Source organism: Trachemys scripta, chromosome 6, assembly GCF_013100865.1.
Source record: "Trachemys scripta elegans isolate TJP31775 chromosome 6, CAS_Tse_1.0, whole genome shotgun sequence".
NCBI classification, from domain to species: Eukaryota; Metazoa; Chordata; order Testudines; family Emydidae; genus Trachemys; species Trachemys scripta.
The window spans coordinates 41,380,494-41,406,109 of record NC_048303.1 but is presented as its reverse complement, the minus strand read 5'-3'; the positions used below and the strand labels follow the sequence as shown (position 1 = coordinate 41,406,109).

Sequence of the window (25,616 nt, the reverse complement as noted above, 5' to 3'; positions counted from 1 at the left end):
TTTTGACTATAACGGATATGGAGTTAATCATAAGCAGAACCTCCAGTGTTATTCAAAACCACTTTTTAAATCCACTTATATAGGTATTGTACTTAGCTATTTTTTATGTTGACTGTAGGATTCAGTACTGCAGTATTGAATTGTTGCTTACTTAATTAGCCCAGGACAACAGCTGGGATCCATCATTGGTTCTGTGCCTAAAAATTCTGAACCAAAAAAAAAAAAAGAAGTCTTAAAGAAAGAGTGTGCTCTCAGAAACAAAATTCTAACTGAAATCAGATGTCAAACTCCCCCTCTCCTGGGAGAGATAGCTAAAGCAAAAGCATAATTTATACCTTTAGAATTTTTCTACATCAAAATGATTAAAAACATCTCAGAGCAAAATATTTAGTGTTAGTATTGTTTGGCAAATTTACATAGCATGGTAGTCTGGTAAGATATTGTAAAAGAAAAAATAATTCAGTTAAAACAATAAATATTCCATTTCTAAGTACATTCCAAAACTGTTGTAAAATGGAACAACTGCTGTGAGGTCAAATATCTGTATATGCAGTATGCATATCTAAAATAAAATCACCATTTCTTCAGGTTTTATTAATGACTCTATTATAAATACACTGCTAGCCTCCTTAGCAAGTTCAACACCAGTTAGTTTATGTCAGGGATTATTTATTAGGGGCCTGCTTATTTAAAAATAGAAAACTCACAAGTGGAACAGCTACAAGTTGGTTTAAACTTGTTCATTCCAGTTCCACAGCAAATGTTGACTGTGCAAAAAAAAAAAAAGAGTAGACAGCTCTCTGATTAACCCTGCTGTGCTTATAATTAGCAACGAGTCTAGCTATGGCTGGCATCAAAATTAACCGTAATGATTTGAAGGGCTGCGGTTGAAATGAAGAGTGAATGCTGGCTGAAAGAATGTTAATAGCATATACTGGTCATAGTAGTGGTTGCATACCTTGACGCAGAATGTTAAGCAATATCAACTTTAAATGTTCAGTGTTTGGCTGAACACTTAGCTACACATTAGAATTAGGCTTAGCCAAGCATATCTTTGGTTTAATAAGTTATCAAAGCAAATGAAAAAGCCTAAGAGATTTCACAAGGCTGCAGATTGGCTTTACAAAGAATGATAAGTTCTGGAAAGCAGTTGTGAGGAAAGCTGTATATAATGACAATTGACAACACAACCAAAAGGATGCCAATCACACTATAAAATAAGGAAAGTTATTAAATGTGCAATATTTCATCAATATGCTCTAATGCCAAGTTTTTAGAAAATGGGTGCCTGAAGTTTGACACCTAAGTAAGTGGCCCGATTCCCAAAATGCTGAGTGACCAGTACCTCCCACTGCCTTCAAAACTTCTGAGAATGATGACAAGGCAAGTCAGGAACTTGACAGCCAGGGAAAAAGATTCTGGAGCATATTAGAGATCCAAAGGTGCCAGGAAGAGCTGGTCAGAAGTTTTCCAATAAAACATATTCTATTGGAAAATACCGATTTGTAGAACACCCAACAGGTTTCATGGAAACATCTCGGGTCCAGCAAACTTTTGGCAAATCAAAGGCAGGATTCCAGCAGAAAGGTTTCCTGCAACTTCCCTGGGCAATAACGACAATTACCCAAGAATGACAGTCTCATTCAGCAGCTGTTGGGGTCAGGGGAGCATATTTAGTTTAGGAAATACAATATTATGTCGGTATTTCCTAAATGAATTTTTGGGGGAAGGGCCAGTTAGGCAGTAAATTTTGAAAAATTTGGTTTTGGCCCAATTCAGACCATACTCAAATTTTGAAATAGCAGCATTTCCCATCAACTGGAAATCCCGTGTTTCATCCAGCTCTAGTGCCAGGCTGCATGTGTTTTATTAAGAAAGAGTAAAACCATTTTGGAGCAGAACTGGATGAGCTGGAAAAGCACAGAATGGGAGGGAAGAAAACATGGTATCCTCTAAGGAAGACAGTGAGAGATAAAGGGAGGAAGAACAGGATGACAGAGAGGGACAGAACTTGTCAGAGGTCTGAAAAACCCTTAATTCCCAGTGTTCTTGATACTTGACATAAGATACCTTTATAACCTTGTGGAAGTTTGTGTGTGTTTACTTACTCATAGACTTTAAGGTCAGAAGGGAACATTGTTATCATCTAGTCTGACCTCCTGTACACGGCTACAGAACCTCACCCACCTACTCCTGAAATAGATCCCTAACCTCTGGCTGAGTTACTGAAGTCCTCAAATCATGGTTTAAAGACTTCAAGTTACAGAGAATTCACCATTTATACTAGTTTAAACGTGCAAGTGACCCATGCCCCATGCTGCACAGCAAGGCAAAAACCCCTCAGGGTCTCTGCCAATCTTACTTGGGTGAAAATTCATTCCCAACCCCAAATATGGTGATCAGTTAGACCAGTGGTTCTCAACCAGGGGTACATGTACCCCTGGGGGTACATAGAGGTCTTCCAGGGGGTACATCAACTCATCTAGATAGTTGCCTAGTTTTACAACAGGCTGCATAAAAAGCACTAGTGAAGTTAGTGCAAACTAAAATTTCATACAGACAAAATGAGAAAGTAAGCAATTTTTCAATAATAGTGTTGTGACACTTTTGTATTTTTATGTCTGATTTTGTAAGCAAGTAGTTTTTAAGTGAGGTGAAACTTGGGGGTACGTAAGACAAATCCAACTCCTGAAAGGGGTACAGTAGTCTGGAAAAGCTGAGAACCACTGAGTTAGACCCACCAGGCAGATACCTGGGAAAAAATTCTCTGACACTCAGAGCTCTCCTGACTTAGTGTTTCATCTCTGGCCATTCGGGATTTTTGCTACTGGCAGTTGCTGATGGGCCACATGCCGTTGTAGGCAGTCCCATCACTCCATACATAATTACACAGAAAACTATGCTAAAAGAACCTTATTATGGTTGCAAAGTCAGGTGCTCAAAAGATAGAAAATACCAGTATCAATGTTGTCTGTGGAACCTTAAATATGATACAGTCTCTAATTAGATGATCAGAAACTATTTTTTTCACAGGACCCGTCTTATTCAGTACACAATGTGCATAGACTAAGTCCTCCAGGAAGTGTAGAGATACCACAATTTCTGTACACTCTAGATGCAGTCTTTGGTTTCCCATGTCACAGCTCCTGCTGGGGCAGAGACAAAGCCGCCCAGAACAGGACAGTCATAGGCTGCAGCTACGCAGATCAGTAGGAAATTTGTTATTTCCTTGCTGTGCATAGTCCTGTTCATAGTGTAAGGTTTGCCTTGGCACTGGTATGCTTATCAGTGAGATACTACACACAAGATGGATGGTGCTCTATTAATGAGCAGCTTCCAATATTTTTTCTCATTGTTCAAAGTGTGGCTATTGGCTTTCTTTATTACACGAATTCAAACCCTGCTCTAAATCCAGAATTATTAATTTCCTTATCTGTTTTTCTGTAGTGGTCATCATTATAGTATCTGAGTGATTCACACACATTAATTAAGCTATCTTCCCACCACCCCTGTGAAGAGGAGGTGTGGTATTATCCCCATTTTACAGATGTAGAACTGATGCACAGTGTGACTAAGGCAAAAAAATTAACGATTTTGAGTGTCCAATCTGCGCTATCTAGGACCTGATTTTGCAGAATACTTGGCATTATATAGCAGTTCATATATTCAAACACAGCTCCCATTGACTTCAGTACAGATGTGAGAGCTCAGCACTTCTGCAAATCAAGCCCCAGGGTCTCAAGCTGGGCTACCAGAAAATGAGGAACATACAAATAGTGACCAGCTCTAAGAATCAGGGGGTGGCTGTGTTAGTCTGTATCCACAAAAACAGCAAGGAGTCCGGTGGCACCTTAAAGACAAACAGATTTATTTGGGCATAAGCTTTTGTGGGTAAAAAACCCACTTCTTCAGATGCTCTAAGAAGTTTGGCTTAAATGACTTGCCCAGCCTCACACAGGAATTCTATGGATAAAATCCAGTTCCCCAGGACAGCACTCAGTGTTCTTATTTATGAGACAATCCATTTTTTTCCTGCAATCCCCTGCTTCATTCATTTCCGTTTCCAACTTCTGCAACAAATGAGGTTAGAGTCCTACCAAAACCAGTCCAATTTACTATACAACTCTGATTCATCCCCAGAACAGATCTATGGTCCTCTGCAGTACAGCAGGCAGTAAAGGAATTAAAGATTATTACAGTGCATGTGCACAATGGGGCGTGACTGCAGTTGCAAGAAACACCTTAATTCTGGCATATCCAAACTTCTGAGTGCTTGACTTTGCAACCTTAATAATGTTCTTTTAATGCAGTTTTCTTGTATATACACTTGCATAGGATTTTTAAAAAGTAGAAAAAACAGAAATTCCATCATGTGACATCATATGACATCCATATGGGCCATCAGCAGGGTTGGAACCTTTTAGATCCACCACACAAACCTCTGCTGCTTAAGCTTAGGGAGTAATTGATAGCAAAAGTATGTTGTCATCCTCTGTGCGGACAAGCACTAGAGGGGGATGAAACATACACCTTACCATTGGTTTTCACAGTTATTTGCTGACAGCAGAGGAATGGTGAGACTCAGGAATCTTGAATTCCATTCCAGGCTCTGTAGCGGAGTGTGCTCTAGTGGGCACAGACACTGCTGTCTGTTTTTACCAAGCTTAACCCCTCCTGCACCATCCCCTCTAACTTGTCCCTTGTCTCCTCCCCATCCCTGGCTCCTTCTCCAAGTTCTATTCTCCTTGCTCATTCAATCCCAATCTTCACTCCTCAGACTTCTCATCTCAGTCGCAGTCTCCTTGCACAGCCAGTCCTACTTTTCCCCTCTGGGTTCACTGTCTGAGTCTCAATCTCCCTGCCACTCCCAGTCTCTCTCCACACCCTGTCCCTGTTCCTCCGTCCTGCCCCAACACCTTGTTCACAGTCTCTTTACCTAGTCAATCCCAACTCCCCCATTCCTGGCTCCTCATCCTATCTGCCTCTCCCCCCACCTCCACTTCCAGCCTTCCATCCTAAGCTTCTCATACAATCTCAGTCTCCCCCTCCCGCTCCCCCTTGTCCCAGTGCCTTTGCCAAGCCAGTCCCAGTTCTTCATCCACACTCCACCTCCATGTCAGATCTGTCTCTCCTTCCCCCATCCCCTTTGCTCCCCATTGGTTCCTAGTCCGTTTTCCTGTCCAGACAGTCCCAGTCTCCCCCCCAACCACCACTTGCTCCTGCAATATCGGTGCTCCCTACAGCCAACTCACTGGCTCAAACACCCAGTCACCTGACTATACAGAACCCAGGCCCAGTCTCTTTGCCCAACAAGCCCCAGCCTCCCCTTCCCACCCTCTTGACTACCAGTTCCACCCTCCCTTCTTCCTCACCTTCAGCTCCCAATCTCCATCTCCTTTCCCAACTAGTACCAGTCTCTCCTGCAGAATGGGACTGCAGTGAGTTTCTCCCTCACTGCAGTCCCATTCTCACCAGAGTCCTTATTCCCGTTTACTCCTCTCCCTCCCTCTTGGTTCAACTTTTGTCCCCCTCTGAATGTGAATCAGACAGCTTCTTCCTTCATGCAGCCTGGGGGGTCGTGGGGACTCACTCCCTTCTCCCAGTGCTGATGCCTGGCCTAGGGTGACCATATGTCCCAAAGGGAAAACAGGACACCGCACAGGGCTGGCCCGAGCTCTGTGCCCCCACATTCCTCCTGCACGGGGCTGGCATGAGCCCTCCCCCGCTGCACATTGCTGGACTGAGCCACTTGTTCGAGGCCCCCCCCCGCATGAGGTTGGGGTTGCTGGTCGCTGAAACCCTGTCCGCCCCCTGCCAGAGCCTTGCCTCCCTTCCCTGCAAGGGGCAGGCATTGCTGCTCACCGCCTCCACACCGCACCCCACTTTTTTGGCAAAAGTGGGTATTTGTCTGTTTGCTCTTGTCAACTGATCACGTCAGCAAGAGCAAACGGGACAACTGCCCACTTCTGCCAAAAAAGTTGGGACGGTCGGGATAGGGCTTCAAAAAGGGACTGTCCCGGCCAAAATGGGCATATGGTCACCCTAGCTTGGCCCCACCGTGGCCTGGAGCAGCTGGAAGCAGTCCTTCTGAGTCCCCATAGCCTTAGGTTGGTGCATATGCAGTCTGGTCAACACTAGGATCTGTGAGAGGTTCACGCACACCTTAAGGATGAAATCTTTGGAGATTTTACCTGTTAAACTCTAGTAAGTCTCTACTGAACATTTTTCAAAGGCTTATAACTTGGCCAAATTTGGGTGGATTTTCATAGGCCACTCCCTGCCAAATTTAAAGTTTCTTCTCCAAAGCATGGGGGCACTAGAACTGTTCAAAGAAGAGGTCTCAAGAATTTAACATGGTCAAAACAATTTATTTTTCCCTAGCCTTGTTCTTTGAAATGGCTGAATAGTTTTGGCAGAAATAAAAATAAAAAATAAAAATCATCAACCCGAAACAGCCACCAGGCATGGAAAAATTCAGCCCAAAGGTTAACGTTTGGCAAAGTTAGAAGCAACCGAACATAGGGTCTTATAATGGGAAGTATTGGGCAATCATACTAAAAAATGCCGTGTTACTACCCACATGTAATAAGGGGAGTTTTTTATATACTGCTTAATACCGAATAAGTAATACTTAATACAATGAATGTTAAAAGTTACATACAGAGGAAAATAAATACAAATCATTTTAACTTAATATTTATGGAGCATAAAAATATATTGTTAAAAAGGGGACGTTTAACCTACCAAACAAACAGTAAAAATCCTCCCCTTCAGGGATATGGGTTTCACATCTGAGTGCAACACAGAGTAAGATAAAACTGAAAGGATCAGTATTATCTTATTTGCTGCACCCCAATAGGTCTCTGAGGAAAGATATAATAGAGGGCAGCCAGCCCTTCACTCCCTGCCCCTCCCCGTCTGATCATTCCAGCTTGTTTCCCAAGGAGCACCCATGTGGGGTTCCATAATTTTAAGGAGAGGGGACTATACTGCAGCGGTAGCATTTTATCCCTTCCACCCACCCCAACCCAGACCACCAGATCGTCTTGTAAAAGCTAATGGGATAGTCTGACCCCTAGTATTTTGTTGGAGACAAACCAGAGAAAGAGAGAGAGAAGAAACGTTATTAATGTTTTTGTTCCGTACAAATAATAATAATGTCTAGGCAGGGATAATTGAAAGGTATTTCTTCCACTAAGCACTCAGTTTCCACAATACTATTGTGAAGCAAGAGCCCATTAAAAAAATCAGGACAGCCTGATACCAAATCATGGGTTTTATGGGTTCACCAGGAACTAGAGAGTTACTAGAAAACATATTGCACACGTTACTACAAGACAAATAGTAGAGTACTACTGCTTAGTCTGAGTTACTTGATCTTATACCAGTTATTTTTTAAACTTTAAAAGGTATCAAAGTATTTTTTTAATTCTTACCTGCTGTATTCACAATTCTGTTTGTTCTAATTATTCCATGTGGAGTTTCAACTTCCCAGGTCCCATCTGATCTAGGGCTCAGATTTGTCACTTGGACTGGATAATTTAACAAGGCACCATATTTCCTGGCTCCTGCAGCCAAGGCCATAGTGAGAGAATAGGGATCAATATGACCATCTCCGGGGTTATACAGGCCAGCTAAAACCTAAGTGCATCACACAAGATTAATTCAAATTAAATTTGCTGCTTTCATTGCATCTCATATAAAACTGAATTTCTTGAGTCAACTGAAAACCAATTTTAAAAGCATATTATATTATCAAGACTTCAACGGGCAAATTCTGTAACTGTCCTATGGAAGTGTGATTCTCCAGCATCAGAATCTATCTGTGATTATAGAGATAGAGGCCAAGGATGAAGATTTCAGAAAGAAACCCAAATGAACAGAATGTGTCAAATGTCTTCCAAAAATCTCATAAAGGGTTTCAGACTATTCACCATAAGTAGTAACATTCAGAAGGTTTAGATTATTTGCACATTTTAAAATGAGTATGATCATTTCTCATTCCATGAAAATCTATGATAGTTGTTGAAACATTTACCACGTTTTAAAAATTAAAATAATGGCTCTGATAACCCCCTCTCATGGGAAAACTAGCAGAGAGGGAGTTAATGAGAGGAAATCTTTGCAAAATTCACCTCATAGAGTTCCCTGTGAATTGTTCCACTAGAAAAATGATTTTGTTTCTACAAAATGGGCTGCAGTTCTTGCTCATAAGTCCAATGGATCCCTAGGACCTGTGCAAATCCCAAGGTACCTGAAAGGAGCCATCCATACAGAATCCCTGTGCCTCCACTCTGGCTCTTGGTCTCCAGTATCAATCTCATATCCTACTCCATGACAGCACTGCTTCATTATAGTAGGCTTGGGAGGATTCGATTTTTTATCAGTAAATGTCAGTAAACACTGATTTCACCATACACATACAAAAATATTTCCATTGATAATAACAGAAATGTACAGACAGCAAAGAAAGAAAAGTGCTGCTTGATAACTTATTAGAGTTTGATTTAAGGATATTTACTTTGTATATTTTGACATGTGATGTTGACAATTTGTGTTTTCACAGTTACAAAGCTGTAACTTTTAAAATCTTAGGCCTGGTCCCCACTAAGCCCCTACTTCGGACTAAGGTACGCAAATTCAGCTACGTTAATAACGTAGCTGAATTCGAAGTACCTTAGTCCGAACTTACCGCGGGTCCAGACGCGGCAGGAAGGCTCCCCCGTCGATGCCGCGTACTCCTCTCGGCGAGCTGGAGTACCGGCGTCGACGGCGAGCACTTCCGGGATCGATCCCAGAACATCGATTGCCTGCCGCCGGACCCTCCGGTAAGTGAAGACGTACCCTAAGTGTCTGCTGTCAGCCATCCCCAACTGTCAGATGCCCCCAACTGTCTGATGCCTCCCAATTTCCTGCAACTGTGAAATTTTAAATCTAAATTGATAAAAATAAAAAGTGCTTAAAAATAAACACTCATATTATCCAGCAAAATTATAAAAAAGTGAAAATAAAATTCTGCCAAACCTAATTCTGAGCCATTAAATAAGGGGATTTAAAACAGAAACAGTATGCCAACCTTAACTATATTTGTCTTTGCCGAGCTTTCTCTTAGAATACTTGGATCTGAGTCTCGGCTCTGTGTCCTGAACAGGCTGTGTTTCTCTTTCTTCCCGAATTTACTCTCCCATGCAATAGAAACTCCCCCAGAGGATCTTGTTAACGTTGCTCTAATAAAATCACATGGGGAGGTGGCTCATTCTCATTTGCACTAAGCCCCTTTACACTGCTTGAGCTGAAACCCTTTATACTAAGGGCCTTAGTGCACAAGAGAATCAGGCCCTGGATGTGCAGTATATCTTTGAAAGTCCAACATTTAACCTCAAGGAAAGTTGTTTTCACAACATTTTATTCTTTACCTTCTCCATGTTCAATATGGGAAACAGCTCTTGTATTCTCTCAGGCCCAATAAGACACTGCTCTGCTGGATGCCAACCAGCTCGCGTCATTTGGTACTTGAATTCATCCACTCTAGTAGGAGTGGAAGCAATTCTGATGCTGCCTGGCTGATGAAATCCCACAGCCTAAAACATGGATAGCAAAAATAAATGAACGAGTTATCATTAGAACTTTGTCTTATCCCAGTCTAAACACCTGGTCCTACCCCAGTGAAGTCAATGGGAGTTTTGCCATTGACTACGGTGACCACAAGCCCTAAATCCCTTTGAAGGATCAGGCCCCAAATGTAGAATTGGGGGGGGGAGTAAAGAACAATTTGTTACCACATAAAAGCCTAAGCTGAGCGAGCACATTACTTAAATGTACACTACCTTCAAAATAAGTTGTAAAAAAAAAAAAAAAAAATAGATCCTCTATCGTATTTCATTATTCTCTATTAATTTTGAACCTCTAAGATTGGATTAATGAGCCAACTTTGTGGGCTCTATCTCCCTTATCTATACATTATCAAAAATAGGTCAGATAAATTTAAAAGTTAATGTTTAGTATCTTATATAAATATCATCTCAATATCAGTATTACGAGTTGGGGTAAACTTCTCTGAAACCAGGGGATGTAAACACTGTCCTTCGTTTAAGATAGTTGTAAGAAGCCATTAATCTCCTTTAGGAAATAACAGCAGCCTTCACATCAAACAAGGCACATGTCACCAGCCAAATTAGGAGCATGTGCAAGGCAAACGTGGGCAAAGGGGTTTCACTGGCTACTGTTTTGTGAAGGTTTGCATGTCTGGGAGAGAAACTAGAAAGAGCAGAGAAAATGAGAGAAAAGGCAGCAAGGAAGAACTGCTTGAATAAGCAATGGGAACATGGCCTTGTGAAAAGCCCAGACAGAGCTTTTGCACTGAGTGCTGACTGAAAGGGGCTTGGTTAGAGCTGTGAGCAGAGAAACTCTCCTCTGCAGCTGATTCCTGCCATGTTCAAAGAAACAGGACTTTGATGCAGTCCTGTTTATTTGCTAACAGTGTACAAAGAAACCTGATTCCATCATCAGTTTCTCTTCTTAACCAACCCACAGGGTCCTAAATTTGGCTAATTGCTTGGGTTAAAAGGGATAAGAATCAGCATTTTAATCACTGAAGATATTAGAAAATAAACATTAAAAAGTTAACTGACCACACATCTTTACTGAAAAAATAAAGATATTTTAATGAAGTATAAATAATTATATCCAGTTAGAAAGTGCCTGTTCACATTAGTGACTGTGGCCCGATCACCCCCACCCCGCATCACAAAGATTTTTTCTTCTAATTGTTCTGTTAGGAAATGAAGCTAACCCCCTAGCAAACAGGTTGAGGGACTACTGGGAGGCCATGGCAATCCACATGGAGATTCTGTGACTCTGCAATCGCTATCCTTGGTAGTTCTCTCCATTCCGTTGCAGCAAGGCACCATTGGAGCTGCACCACCAAAGATTACTGAGCTGGTGACTGACTGAGAAATCCTCCCACTCTAAGGAGTATCTCCACTGCAGAGAAGGGGCTGCAGAAAATTAATACAACTTGGAGTGATATTACCTTTCATGAGGAATTTCTGAGAGACCAGTGGAGGCACAATGCATGTCTCTCCCGCCCCACACTCAATCTACCGGCTACAAAAGTGCCATGCAAATACCTGTCCTCACTTTCAGGTGACATTGTGTAGCGGGGTGGTTACCCTGCTCCCGCTCTGAAGGGCTTAAAACAGCCCTGGGAGAGGGCTGTGGCATTGTAAAAGTTGGGCTGATTGGGAAAACAGCCACAGCTGTAGCAAGTGCAATCAGGGCCCAGCATTTTAGACAGTCGACAAGAAGATACCATTAACTAGATACCATTAACTTGGGTTTGAATAGAGACTGGGAGTGGCTGGGTAATTACACAGATTGAATCTATTTCCCCATGTTAAGTATCGTCACACCTTCTTGTCAACTGTCTAAAATGGGCCATCTTGATTATCACTACAAAAGTTTTTTTTCTCCTGCTGATAATAGCTCATCTTAATTAATTAGCCTTTAAAAATAAAAAAAATAAAAATAATGGAGATATCCTATCTTCTATAACTGGAAGGGTCATACACATCCAGTTGAGCCTCCTACCTTCACTATCAGGGCAAGTACTGACTTTGCCCCAGATCCTTAAGTGGCCCCCTCAAGAATTGAACTCACAACCGTGGGTTTAGGAGGCCAATACTCAAACCACTGAGCTATCCCTCCCCCCAGCCTCTCACAGTTGGTATGGCTACTTCCACTTTTTCATGTTCTCTGTATGTATATATATCTTCTTACTATATGGTCCATTCTATGCATCTGATGAAGTGGGCTGTAGCCCACAAAAGCTTATGATCAAATAAATTTGTTAGTCTCTAAGGTGCCACAAGTACACCTGTTCTTTTTGCAGATACAGACTAACACGGCTGCTTCTCTGAAACCTGTAAATGTAAACAAACTTGTCTGAGCAATTGGCTAAAGAAGTAGAACTGAGTGAACTTATAGACTCTAAAGTTTTACATTGTTTTATTTTTGAATGCAGTTATATAACAACAAAAATTCTACATTTGTAAGTTTCACTGTCATAAAGTGATTGCACTACAGTACTAGTATGAGGTGAACTGAAAAATACTATTTCTCTTATCATTTTTACAGTTCAAATATTTGTAATAAAAATAATAATATAAAGTGATAACTATACACTTTGCATTCAGTGTTGTAATTGAAATCAATATATTGGAAAATGTAGAAAAAATCCAAAAATATTTAATAAATTTTGATTGGTATTCTATTATTAATAATGGATTAAAACTGTGATTAATCATGATTAATTTTTTTAATCATGATAAATTTTTGTCAGTTAATCATGTAAGTTAAGTGTGATAGCCCTAGTTTAAACTATTTGTGCTTTAATACTCGCAGTATATGAGTGAATGTAATGCATTAGATCTAGTAATGGCAGAATTCACTATGACATTCTGCTAATATCTTTAATCTTGCTGAAAAGTAGGGTAAGGCCACAGGGTTTTTTGTGACAATTATCAAATTGGCAGATTAGCAAAGTGAGAATCACTGTTTTTGTTGCAGTGTCAAACATGAAGGAGGGAAAATGTTGGCTGGAGAAAGTGATTTAGTCACCAAAGAGTAGCACAGTTCTGAAATGGATACAATGAACTACAGCAATCTTCTCGATTAAGGACAGAATCAAACCATTTAAATTAAAACCAGAAATGCCTAACTGTCAGATTGCTCATTCCTGAATGCTGTTTTAACTCAACTAGAAAGATGATACTGCAGTCGCTTTGCCTGCTTGGTTTCTGACTTATAATAAGTGTTTAAATTTTGAAATCTGTTTTCTATTTAAGAGTTAGGATTGTGGGGGAGCATCTATAGTATTCTGGAGTTAAATGCTAGAAAATGAGTGTAGGATAGACATAGAGAAGGCAAACTACATTCAGATAAAGTGAGCCCTTGTGGTATGAGAGCTCCCTTTATATGCATGTGCACACAGACACAGACACACAACGTATCCATTCTAAATCTTCCTGTAATTTTTTTAGCATGACTAATATTGAACTGAATTAATATTTTTGAAGTTAAGACTTTCACCTGCCCAGTTTCCTCCTCCAATTTTTCATAGAGTTTGATGCTGTAGTAATGGATTTTCTTCAGATTTATTCCAGGATGAAAGTAAGTTGTTAACCCAGCCTTGAATAAGAAACAAAAAACAACAACATATGATTATTTTTGGAAATGCATTGCTTTCTTTCCCCCTTTCTAAACAGCATTTTTCCAGATGTTATTCAAAAGGAACTGTCAATACAAAGAAAAACAACACATGGCTGGAGCCAACCATTCTCTTTATTTATTTGTTTGTTTGTTTATAATAAAATTGTTTTGTAGTTTACCAGCACTCTCCTTCTATGCACAGATGTTTTTCCACCTGTCTTCTCTCATCAGTTTGTCAAGTCACAATATCTCCGTTGTATTTGTTCTCTACCATAGTTTCATTCCTTGCTTAAACTATTCATTTTTCTACATAAATCTTTTGGATGAGACATAAAACTGAATTCCCAACTAGCTGTAAAAAGAAGAACAGGAGTACTTGTGGCACCTTAGAGACTAACAAATTTATTAGAGCATAAGCTTTCGTGGACTACAGCCCACTTCTTCGGATGCATCCATATGCATAAGCTTATGCTCTAATAAATTTGTTAGTCTCTAAGGTGCCACAAGTACTCCTGTTCTTCTTTTTGCGGATACAGACTAACACGGCTGTTACTCTGCAACTAGCTGTGGTTTTTAAAAATCCTGTAGTTCTTTCACATAGCCTACAGTACATGGACCTTGCCAAAATATACTGCTGCTGGAGATGTGGGTCTCCGTATTTTGGGACAATCCCAGGATATAATCCTTTTGGTTAGAAGAAGGGAAGAGGAATAATATGATAATGGATCCCTCCTGAAAAATTACTTCTCAGAACTGTGTTTTGGGATATATCCCATTGTCTCAAAAACTTTCCAACTCATGGAAAGCTTGGTTCTGTAGAGCAGTGCTTGCAGCCAAATGACTTGCATTGCTTAGGTAAAAGAGCAGACTGCCTCCAGGGATAGAAGCTTGGCACAACAACCTGGCTGACCTAGGAGCTAAAAAGTAGCTAATGTTTCAGAGAAGAGGGACCTCAGATACATTTGATAAGATTTGATCTAACTTTTTAGAAACCTTTGATAATTTCTACTAGCTGGAAACTGAGATGTAACTCTCCTTTCCTATCCCTACCACTTTTTGTCCTTTTTTTCACTTCCGTTCCTTCACTTTTTTGTTCTTTTGTCTTTTTGTCTGCTCTTCTCTTATTTTTGGAAGAAAAAAAATCAATAAAATATAAACAAATAATAAAAAAAGACATGGGGTTTTCAAGAGGCAGCATATAAACACTCGTATCCTGGCTGAATCCTAATACAGGTGATTACATCCTGTCTCCCTAAAAGTCCTCTTATAATTTTTTCAAGAATGCAGACAGTTTCACTTTACAGTTGCCAAATAAGCACATATGTAAAACTACTTTTGGTTTTGACATTTTTCAGTTTGCCATCTCTAATTATTTTGCATTGTATATTTTTCTTAAGCCTTTAATTTTTCAAGTCAATGGGACCTATATACTCACATGAATAAGGCTAGCAGGGTTTGGTTTTATTTAAAAATATCTGTTTGTATTGAATTTAATTTTAATGCTATTCCTAAAACAATTTATACTTTGCCATAAGCATATATTGCATCACTAAGATCAAATGTGGTAATAATTCAACAATAACTTAGAAATGCTCTGTCTAGGGACTTTATCCTGCCCTTACAGGGGATGTATTCAATGACTGTGAAGGTAGTTTCCAAATTTTCCTTATGAGGGTTCTCTCTTTTTGGTATTTTAAAATTTATACAATAGTATAAACCCTTATCCCCAAAACAGACCCATGGAAAACAATCTAACCTTTTAAAACCATCCACCTAAAGATATATATTTCAGTTGTGGTTACTGTGAATTATTTTTGTTACAGGCCTGGATCCATAAGTATCTTCCATATTGTTCACAATCTGAATGTCTTTATTTTAACTTTTTTGAGCCAGAACCTAGTGCAATTTTTTTGCCATTTTTGCAATTAATTTATGACTTGATCACTTCTTAAAAATTAGGCCCTCAAGGTCTGATCTACTGTTTTGCTCAATAAAATGAATAAAGAAATAAATTATATCTTAACCCTTAAAACATTCACTTTTCTCTAGCTATTTACATGTATTTTCCTTGCTCTCAATTCATATCATAACCTTTGTACTGTCTTCCTTTATTTGTACAAAAATTGCCTGATCAGTCTCTTGTTCCTCCCCTGGATGTATTTAATAATCTTCTATATTCAGTGAAATTCAGTCGTAGTGATCGCTGATGGTAATAATAATTTAGTTATATGGCCACAAATTACTTTTCAAAACCATTTGATAGTGTCTCTGATGTATTCACCACACAATAATACCCATACCCATGGGCATTTAGTTACAAGGATCAAATTGGAAGTAATATCTTTGACCTTTTTAAATGTAGGAAGGAATTTCACACTTTTCAGAGTGCTATTTGGCTTTAGATAAAGAATGTTATTGGTTTCAAGAGTGCTATTTAGAGCCAATTATAACCTGACCGACCTGCTTTAGGATTAAAATTCCAAGAAGAGTTTGATCTATCTTTGCCAGATGGAGATTGTTCTTTTATATGTCTGATTTGAGAAATTAACTACCTTGCTGATCTAGATGTGGTGACTATTTGCATATAAAAATCAAAACAGATATTGCCCAAATCCATTCTTATAATAGAATTCTTCTGTAATTTTTATATGTTTAGTTTCTTATATTTTAGTTCTGTTCTATTCTGGATTTTATACTGCACCCATTATCACAGCAGCATTCTGATAGAAATTGCATTATTTCTTTCATTACATACACACACAATCCGTCTCCTTACAGATTTGACCAGACCACCTTAGTATGACTTTATTTAATTTGTGCTGTGATCTATTAACTATTCTATAATAATTAAACAGCATACTACATTGAATTTTGCATGGTAAGAAGATTACATAAAGAATTTTTGGGATGATACATGATAGCACTGCTTTAGAAAACAACTGTTCAAATTAAGAACAAAGGGCCCGATTCTGTCCAGACTGACTTATTCCTAATGACTTGGGATTGCACAGGGCTTCAGGATAGAATATGGCTTGAAGAGGTCTATGTATCCTTCAAAGTCTCAATTTTGCTCCCATTTGTACCCAGGAAACCACCACTTGTTTCAAAGCTGGTTAGATAAGTGTAAATATGAGCAGAATTTGGCCTGACAGTTGTGTCTCCTATTAATGTTAGAGTAAAATTCATGCTTTCTGAACTGTTTTTATTTAAATAAAATGAAAGTCAAACAACTTTTTTCACAGTATTGTGCCTAAAACAGCTAACACAATTTATCTGAAATTTTGTAACATTGCTCCGGAGCTGAGAACTTGTAAGCCAGGTTTCAGCACTGAGAAATAGCAGAAATACAATAGATTGAAAATGTGACTCTTAGTTCTAGCAATGGTGGCTGGACTTTGAAAGAGAAAATCCGAAGCAGTATGTTGTCTGAATTAAAGGGTATGTCTACACAACGGGATTAATCCGAATTTACAGAATTCGAATTTTGGAAACAGATTATATAAAGTCGAATGTGTGCCGCCACACTAAGCACATTAATTCGGCGGTGTGCGTCCATGTACCGGGGCTAGCGTCTATTTCCGGAGCGTTGCACTGTGGGTAGTTATCCCATAGCTATCCCATAGTTCCCGCAGTCTCCCCCGCCCATTGGAATTCTGGGTTAAGATCCCAGTGCCTGATGGGGCAAAAAATATTGTTGCAGGTGGTTCTGGGTACAGCCTCACCCCTCCCTCCATGAAAGCAACGGCAGACATCTGTTTCGCGCCTTTTCTCCTGGGTGAACACAGCAGACGTCATACCACGGCAAGCATGGAGCCCGCTCAGCTCAAGACAGCAGTCATAAACATTGTAAACACCATTATCGTGCAGTTTATGCTGAACCAGGACCAGAAAAACGAGGCAAGGAGGAGGCGGCGACGGCAGCGTGGCAACGAGAGTCATGAGGACATGGACATGGACATGGACACAGACTTCTCTCAAACCGCAGGTCCCGGCGCTTTGGAGATCATGTTGTTGATGGGGCAGGTTCTATCCGTGGAACACCGATTCTGGGCCCGGGAAACAAGCACAGACTGGTGGGACCGCATAGTGTTGCAGGTGTGGGACGATTCCCAGTGGCTGCGAAACTTTCGCATGCGTAAGGGCACTTTCATGGAACTTTGTGACTTGCTTTCCCCTGCCCTGAAGTGCCAGAATACCAGGATGAGAGCAGTCCTCACAGTTGAGAAGCAAGTGGCGATAGCCCTGTGGAAACTTGCAACGGCAGACAGCTACCGGTCAGTCGAGAATCAATTTGGAGTGGGCAAATCTAATGTGGGGGCTGCTGTCATGCAAGTAGCCAAAGCAATCATTGAGCTGCTGCTACGAAAGGTAGTGACTCTGGGAAATGTGCAGGCCATAGTGGATGGCTTTGCTGCAATGGTTTAAAAGAGAACTGGATAAATTCATGGTGGTTAAGTCCATTAATGGCTATTAGCCAGGACGGGTAAGGAATGGTGTCCCTAGCCTCTGTCTGTCAGAGGATGGAGATGGATGGCAGGAGAGAGATCACTTGATCATTGCCTGTTAGGTTCACTCCCTCTGGGGCACCTGGCATTGGACACTGTCGGTAGACAGGATACTGGGCTAGATGGACCTTTGGTCTGACCCGGTACGGCCTTTCTTATGTTCTTATGTAATGGGATTCCCTAACTGTGGTGGGGCGATAGATGGAACCCATATCCCTATCTTGGCACCGGAGCACCAGGGTACCCAGTAGATAAACTGCAAGGGTTACTTTTCAATGGCGTTGCAAGCACTGGTGGATCACAGGGGACGTTTCACCAACATCAACGTGGGCTGGCCAGGAAGGGTTCATGATGCTCGTGTCTTCAGGAACACTACTCTGTTTACTTCCCGGACCAGAAAACAACTGTTGGGGATGTTGAAATGCCTATAGTTATCCTTGGGAACCCAGCCTACCCCTTAATGCCATGGCTCATGAAGCCATACACAGGCAGCCTGGACAGGAGTCAGGAGCTGTTCAACTACAGGCTGAGCAAGTGCAGAATGGTGGTGGAATGTGCATTTGGCCATTTAAAAGGTCGCACTTTACTGACTCGCTCAGACCTCAGCCAAACCAATATCCCCATTGTTATTGCTGCTTGCTGTGTGCTCCACAATCTCTGTGAGAGTAAGGGGCAGACCTTTATGGCGGGGTGGGAGGCTGAGGCAAATCGTCTGGCTGCTGATTACGCGCAGCCAGACACCAGGGCGATTAGAAGAGCACACCAGGAAGCGCGGCGCATCTGAGAAGCTTTGAAAACCAGTTTCATGACTGGCCAGGCTTCCGTGTGAAAGTTCTGTTTGTTTCTTCTTGATGAAAATCCACTCCCTTTATTGACTCATTCTCTGTATGCAACCCACCCTCCCCCTTCGATCACAGCTTGCTTTCAAAAGAAATAAAGTCACTATCGTTTAAAAATCATGTATTCTTTATTAATTGATTATAAAAAGAAGGAGAGAACTGAGAAAGTAGCCTGGGTGGGGTTTGGGAGGAGGATCGGAGGGAAGGAAAAGGCCACTAAAAAAAGGTTAAAATAATGACAGCATTTTGCTTGGGCTATCCACTGGGGTGGAATGGGAAGGTGCACGGAGCCTCCCCCCTCCGCCTTCTTACACGTCTGGATGAGGAGGCTATGGAACATGGTGACGGGGGAGGGTGGTTATACAGGGGTTGCAGCGGAAGTCTGTGATCCTGCTGCCGTTCCTGAAGCTCCTCCAGACGCCAGAGCATGTCTGTTTGCTCATGCAGCAGACCCAGCGTTGCATCCTGCCTCCTCTGATCTTCCTGCTTCCACCTCTCATCTCGAGCGTCTCTCCTGTCCTCACGTTGGTCCCTCCTGTCCTCACGTTGGTCCCTCCTGTCCTCACATTCACTGGCATCTTTCCTATACTTTGAAACCGTGTCCTTCCACTCATTCAGATGAGCTCTTTCATTGCGGGTGGATTCCATGATTTCCGCAAACATCTCGTCTCGCATCCTCTTTTTCCAACGCCTTATCTGAGATAGCCTTTGGGACGGAGGAGGGAGGCTTGAAAAATTTGCAGCTGCTGGAGGGAGGGAAAAAAGGAGAGAATTTTTTTAAAAGATACATTTTACAGAACAATGCTTATACTCTTTCACGGTGAACAACACTATTCACATTACATAGCACATGTGATTTCTGTGCAAGGTCGCATTTTGCCTCTTAATATTGAGTGCCTGTGGCTTTGCTGCTAGAGATCGCAGACGCAGGTCCGGGCAACAGAATTCGGCTTGCATGCGGCCATGGTAAGCCATTGTCTTTCGGCTTCTGCGCCTCCTTTCCCACATACCAAGCAAAGCTCATTGAGTGCTGCAGTTTTCCTGTTAACCTTCAGCAGCAGAAAACAAACTAACCCTCCCCCCGCCATCCAATTCTCTGGGATGATCGCTTTATCCCTCCCCCCACCACGTGGCAGGTATCAGGGAAGATCCCTGCTACCCACACGTGAAAAGATCAGCGCCAATCCCCCCCCCCGCCCTCCCGCACTTGGCTTACTACAGGGAAGGATTTCTTTTCAGCCACAGGCAAACAGCCCAGTAGGAACGGCCACCTCTGTCCCCTTAATTAAATTCCTGTATTTCAACCAGGTTACCATGAGCGATATCACTCTCCTGAGGATTACATAGTGAGATAAAGAACGGATGTTGCTTGAATGCCAGCAAACACCGGGACCATATGCTGCCATGCTTTGTGCGGCAATGATTCCAGACTACTTGCTACTGACTTGGCGTGGTAAAGTGTCCTACCGTGGAGGATGAAATAAGGCAGCCCTCCCCAGAAACCTTCTGCAAAGGCTTTCAGAGTACCTCCAGGAGAGCTTCATGGAGATGTCCCTGGAGGATTTCCGCTCCATCCCCAGACACGTTAACAGACTTTTCCAGTAGCTGTACTGGCCACGAATGCATCCCAAGTCCTCAGGGCAAATTAATCATTAAAAATCGCTTGCTTTTAAACCATGTTTTATATTTTAAAAGGTAAACTCACCTGAGGTCCCTACCATGGGGTCATGGTCTTTGGTCCTGGCTTGGGAGGCTTGGGAGAGTACTTCAGTCAGGCTGAGAAAAAGATCCTGGCTGTTGGGGAGAATGGAATGCTGTGTGCTCTCCGCAAGCTCATCCTCCTCCTCCTCCTCCTCTTCCCCGTCTGCAGAATCCTCAGGTGTGGCTGATGACATTACCCCCACCTCGGAATCCACGGTCAGAGGTGGGGTAGTGATGGCGGCCCCCCCTAAAACTGCATGCAGCTCAGCGTAGAAGCGGCATATCTGCGGCTCTGACCCGGAGCGACCGTTTGCCTCCTTTGTTTTCTGATAGGCTTGTCTGAGCTCCTTGACTTTCATGCAGCACTGCTCTGAGTCCCTATTGTGGCCTCTCTCCATCATGCCCTTGGAGATTTTTTCAAAAGTTTTGGCATTTCATCTTTTCGAACAAAGTTCTGCTAGCACTGAATCCTCTCCCCATATAGCGATCAGATCCAGTACCTCCCATACGGTCCATGCTGGTGCTCTTTTTCGATTATTGGCCTGCATGGTTACCTGTGCTGATGAGCTCTCTACTGGGGAAACAGGAAATGAAATTCAAATGTTCGCGGGGCTTTTCCTGTCTACCTGGCCAGTGCATCTGAGTTCAGATTGCTGTCCAGAGCGGTCACAATGGTGCACTGTGGGATAGCTCCCGGAGGCCAATACCATTGAATTGCGGCCACACTAACCCTAATTCGAAATGACAACATCGATTTCGGCGCTACTCCGCTTGTTGGGAAGGAGTACAGAAATTGATTTAAAGAGCCCTTTATTTCGAAAGAAATGGTTTCGTTGTGTGGACCGGTGCAGGGTTAATTCGATTTAACGCTGCTAAATTCGAATTAAACTCATAGTGTAGACGAGGCCAAAATGTAAGCTCCTTGGGGCAGGAGCTATATTGTCTGTAAGTGTCATGAACATTTAGCATGCTAAATAAAATAAATAAATAAATAAAATATTTTAAGTGTTGCCTAGTGTGGCATTACTACAGGCAAACTGTTGTTATATGAGCCAATATCTAGATGACATGAGACAGAACTACTGACAATAATAACTTTGATCCCTCTCTTTTTCAACTATAGTCGTGAGGCAAGCTATGTCACCCTGAAGTTTTACATAATAGGCATTCCCTTTTGAACCTGTACCACAACACAATATTCTGGAGCAGACTATTTTATTGTCTTAATGTAATACCATCAAGTACTATTGTAGCAAGAACTGTTGACTAACTCTTCACAATATGACAATCATCCTGTTGTGGGAGCTTTTTCTTCCATTTTGTCTCCCCCCCTTATGACAGAATTCTTCACCTTGCAACTCCATTACAACCCATCAAGACAAAAGTGCTGGCAAGTAGTTTAACTGCTGTACCTTTATTCATCATATAAATTTTCACAAGTTTCCATGACCCTTTTTTCATTTATGTCCTGCCATCCAGTCACATTTTTGGACATGTACACTTTTGTCCCAGTAGCAATTTTGAAATTTTGAAATATTTTTCTTTATTGGGTGCATTAGAACTATTTGTGTGTTTTTTCATGTGTTACGGTTAGAAGATTTTCAGAAGAAAACAGGTTTTTACACATTTTAAATAAAGTTCAGTAGACAGAGAATAAGTCCTTTTAAAATAATTTACAAAATAAAGCAGATTTGAGAGAGAAAGGCAGACCGAAAGAAAGTTTTAAAATTGTAGAAAAGGAAAAGAACAGAACGAATTTTAAAAGTGCAAGAAAAAGAAACAAACAAAACCTGTTCTACGTATAAGCTGTAAAGAAAGCTTTAAAATTTAGGATACAGTACAAAACCCACAACAGACGGGTTTTATGATAAAAAAAAATAAAAAATTTAAAAAGACAAAAGCCATAGCTTTGTCACTGCATGAAGTTCACAGATAAGCCTACAGCCTCTGACATGGTAATCTGAAGAAACAGCTCCAAGCCCACTTCCTCCTCCTTTCCTGATTCCCCCCCCAATATAAAACTATCATGTTCTTTTGCTAAACATACAGTTTTTAATCTTATCAAATAAACTTTTAAAAGTTTACCATGTACTACAGACCAGGGGGATAAGAGAGCTGTTCTGGATTTCAAAGGAATAGTGATAACAGACATCTTCTTTAGTGAAATAGTTTTGTAGGTAGCCATTCTTTGTCGGCTATCATGCTTTAGCATGGGCAAGCATTTGTTATACAGAAACTTTATGAGGTATTATTTCCCCCCATACAATGGACTATCAGAAACAGTAAATAAAATAAGATTAACAAAAACATTTTGAGGGGCTACAGGCATGGAGATATTTTGTAGCAGCACAAGCAAAGCAACAATTACATTTTTTTTGTTTTTGTTTATCATTACATTCAAAGGGCCCTAAAGAAGTATTTTTCTGTTTTCAGATAACACTTTACATTTTAGTTGTATACAAGTTGTAACCCTTGATGTTTTACAGCATTAAATAGTGAGAAATTACTGAAAATAGAGGTGTTATGACATCTAGAGCCCTATCGCAGAGTGCCTGGGTGAAATTAAAAGGCACAACCAAAATGAGAGAGGGCACAATTTAAGAAGGGTGCAGGGGCTACTTTGCTATGGCCCACATGACCTACTGCCTATATTCCTAAACACACATGCACAAACACAAAGGGAACGGGCCATCCATATGCCTTTTCTTGTTGATAAACTGTAACCTAACAACAGTATAATTCAATACTAAGGGTGCAACCTACTTCCCTTTTGACAACCCCCTCACCACAGTATACACAGAGAGAAGTTTCTCCTCTACCTAAGAAGAGAGGCTAATGGTATTTTGAAGTATCAACCCTAGATTATTGGCTAAGAAAGTATTACACAACCATTGCATAAAAGAGGATGAGCCATTTGAACAGACCTGTTGATTAAAGATGGAAGTGCCTATTTTCATCCCTCAAGGAAATGGCTTTCTGATACTATATACAAAAATTTATTCTAAGAGAAAAGGCAACTGATTGTATAGACGTTAAAAAGTTGTATTGTTGATTATACGTAATCTCATAGTTCTGGTGGACTTGATGGTATTGATCGCCCTTGGAAAAATAACAAATTTCACAACCATGTGTACTTTTTTATTGGCAATTTGTGATTTGTTAACTGGAATAGTTTACAAAGTAAATATTCTTATGTCTGGAAAGAAAACTTTGAGCCTGTTCCACATGATCTGGTTTATTAGGGAAGGCAGTATGTCTGTAGCCCTAGGAGCTTCCACTTTTAGTTTGCTACCAATAGCCATAGAGAGGTCTGATTAAAAGGAGGCCTTATGATGCACATACAAAGTACAGGGCTTTCCTACTTATTGGAACATGTTGGCTTATCTTGGTTTCCCTGGGTACCTTGCCAGCACTGAACTTGTGGGACCCTGAAGAAGGGTCTTTCAGTGCAAGACACATCCCAGAAACACTGCCGGAAGGGAAGCCCTGCAGTAATGAATATGGGGTTCTAATCTCCAATGTCTCATTGCATAGTCTGTGGGTGGAATCCCCCCAAAAGGGAGGTCTTGGCAAGAACACAAATTAATAATTAGCAATGAAACACCAGCTTCGATCTTAACACCTTGGGGATGCAGAGTAGGGCTTTGACAACTCAACTGGGACTCAGATGCATGTAACAGCAGGTCCTAGAATAACATCTATTCGTGGCTCATGCACTGTGTTCTAGGGTTTCATTTGAATCAGCTAGATTGCTTAAAAATAGAATTTACCTTTACAAATCCTTGGCCCGTCTCCTTCAATCAAACAGCAGCCACATTCCCCAAGTACCACTTAATTGGAGTTGGATCAGGCCCACAGAAGCCGGTGGGAACAGTGATCAGTGGGACTGGATATCATCAGAGTGGGCTTCTCCTGGGAAGTACCTGCCCAGTGGCAGCTCCCACTGAGAGAGACCCCACCCCACTTCCCAGCTGTGGAGGGTATGAAGTGAGGATGGGGGCTGTGAACATTCATTGTACGTTTCTCTTTCTGAGTCTCGCTGCCCTTTCCTGCACTCCCACCTCCTGCTGAGTCTTTGGCGCCATTATCCAAGGAAAGGATGGAGAGAAATAAAACATCAAAACAGAATGCAAGTGATTGGAGCTTTCAGAGCCTGGCCTGTGTGTGACCAGCACTGAGCTCAAAGGGACGAACCCACAACATACGCATGCTCAATAATTTTGCCTCTTTATTCCAAGAAACAGGTTGTATTTTACATAAGTATCTTTATTACTATTTTGGTGACAATCATCCTTTATGTACATATTTACACACGCGTAAAGTCTAGTAGTTGTAAAGCATAACTCAAAGAGATCCATGGTACTGCTTAGGATATTTGTGATTGTAGTCGGTGTATTCATCGCCTGACCGTCTCCACTGTTTATTCAGTTGCTCATAGATATAGACCACAAAGTAAAAGAGTGTGCCATTTTATGCAAGGCTGATCGGTTCATTGCCAGGGCAGTCACTAATTCTGTGCTGAATCCCAGCATTTACACTATGGCTAGCAAGGAAATGCAGAGGGTTTTCTTTTGCCTTGTTTGTGAATACCAGAGAGGCCAGATTTTAGCCTGTTCAGCCCAAAGCAGATTACAGTCGAAGTAAGTCTATAGCTTTTTAAGATCTAATTACAAATTTTTTTTTTCAATTTTCACACACTTAGATCATAGGGAAAAACATTAACCTTTTTAAATTAGACTACCTATTTATCATATCACTTGTTTTGATCTGAGTTTTAATTTTGTAAGAGAACTACCTCAGGAAAGATATAAAACTAATACAAAGCTCAGGGTTCAATAGCCCCTATCATCTTATGCCCTTAAACAGAAGTTCCTCCATGCTTAGAGAGACAGACCAATGGACTTTTGAAACATTAGTCCTAAACTATTGGCTAAGAATATCACACAGCTGCGGCCTAAAAGAGGATGAGCTGGTACAGACCTGTTGATAAAAGATGGAAGTACCTAAAAGCCCCAGAACAAGCAGCTCATGAAGAGACATCATACAGGTGAAGTTATGGGAACTAAAGAAACAAATATACTGTTGACACATAGGAGTTTGAGACTTGTCTTGGGAACAGGGCAACAGAGATTGCTGCTGCTGAATGTGATCACAAGGACAATGTGGAGGAGAAACACAAAGCCAAATCGTTGACCTAGGTTTTGTTTGAGACTCTGGACCCTGACTATGAGACAAACAATTCAAATGGAGGGATGTACAAAGATGAGTCACAGGTACATTGTGTGTAAAAACGTTTAGGAGCTTAGAGAGGACCTGGCGACGGTGGCTCAATTGGCTAGAGCAGGGGTCGATAACCTTTCAA

At 41.2% G+C, this 25,616-nt stretch overlaps 1 protein-coding gene across 1 annotated transcript in view; it reads right to left on the bottom strand.

Moving 5' to 3' along the window:
* Positions 1 to 25,616, bottom strand: part of DMGDH (dimethylglycine dehydrogenase) — an 83,148-nt gene that overhangs the window by 42,960 nt on the left and 14,572 nt on the right. Inside the window, exons 3-5 of the mRNA XM_034773144.1 lie at positions 13,090 to 13,188; positions 9,417 to 9,581; positions 7,437 to 7,641 (exon numbers count right to left, since the gene is read on the bottom strand). Coding sequence (XP_034629035.1) covers positions 7,437 to 7,641; positions 9,417 to 9,581; positions 13,090 to 13,188 — 469 coding nt within the window. The remainder of the gene's footprint in view (positions 1 to 7,436; positions 7,642 to 9,416; positions 9,582 to 13,089; positions 13,189 to 25,616) is intronic.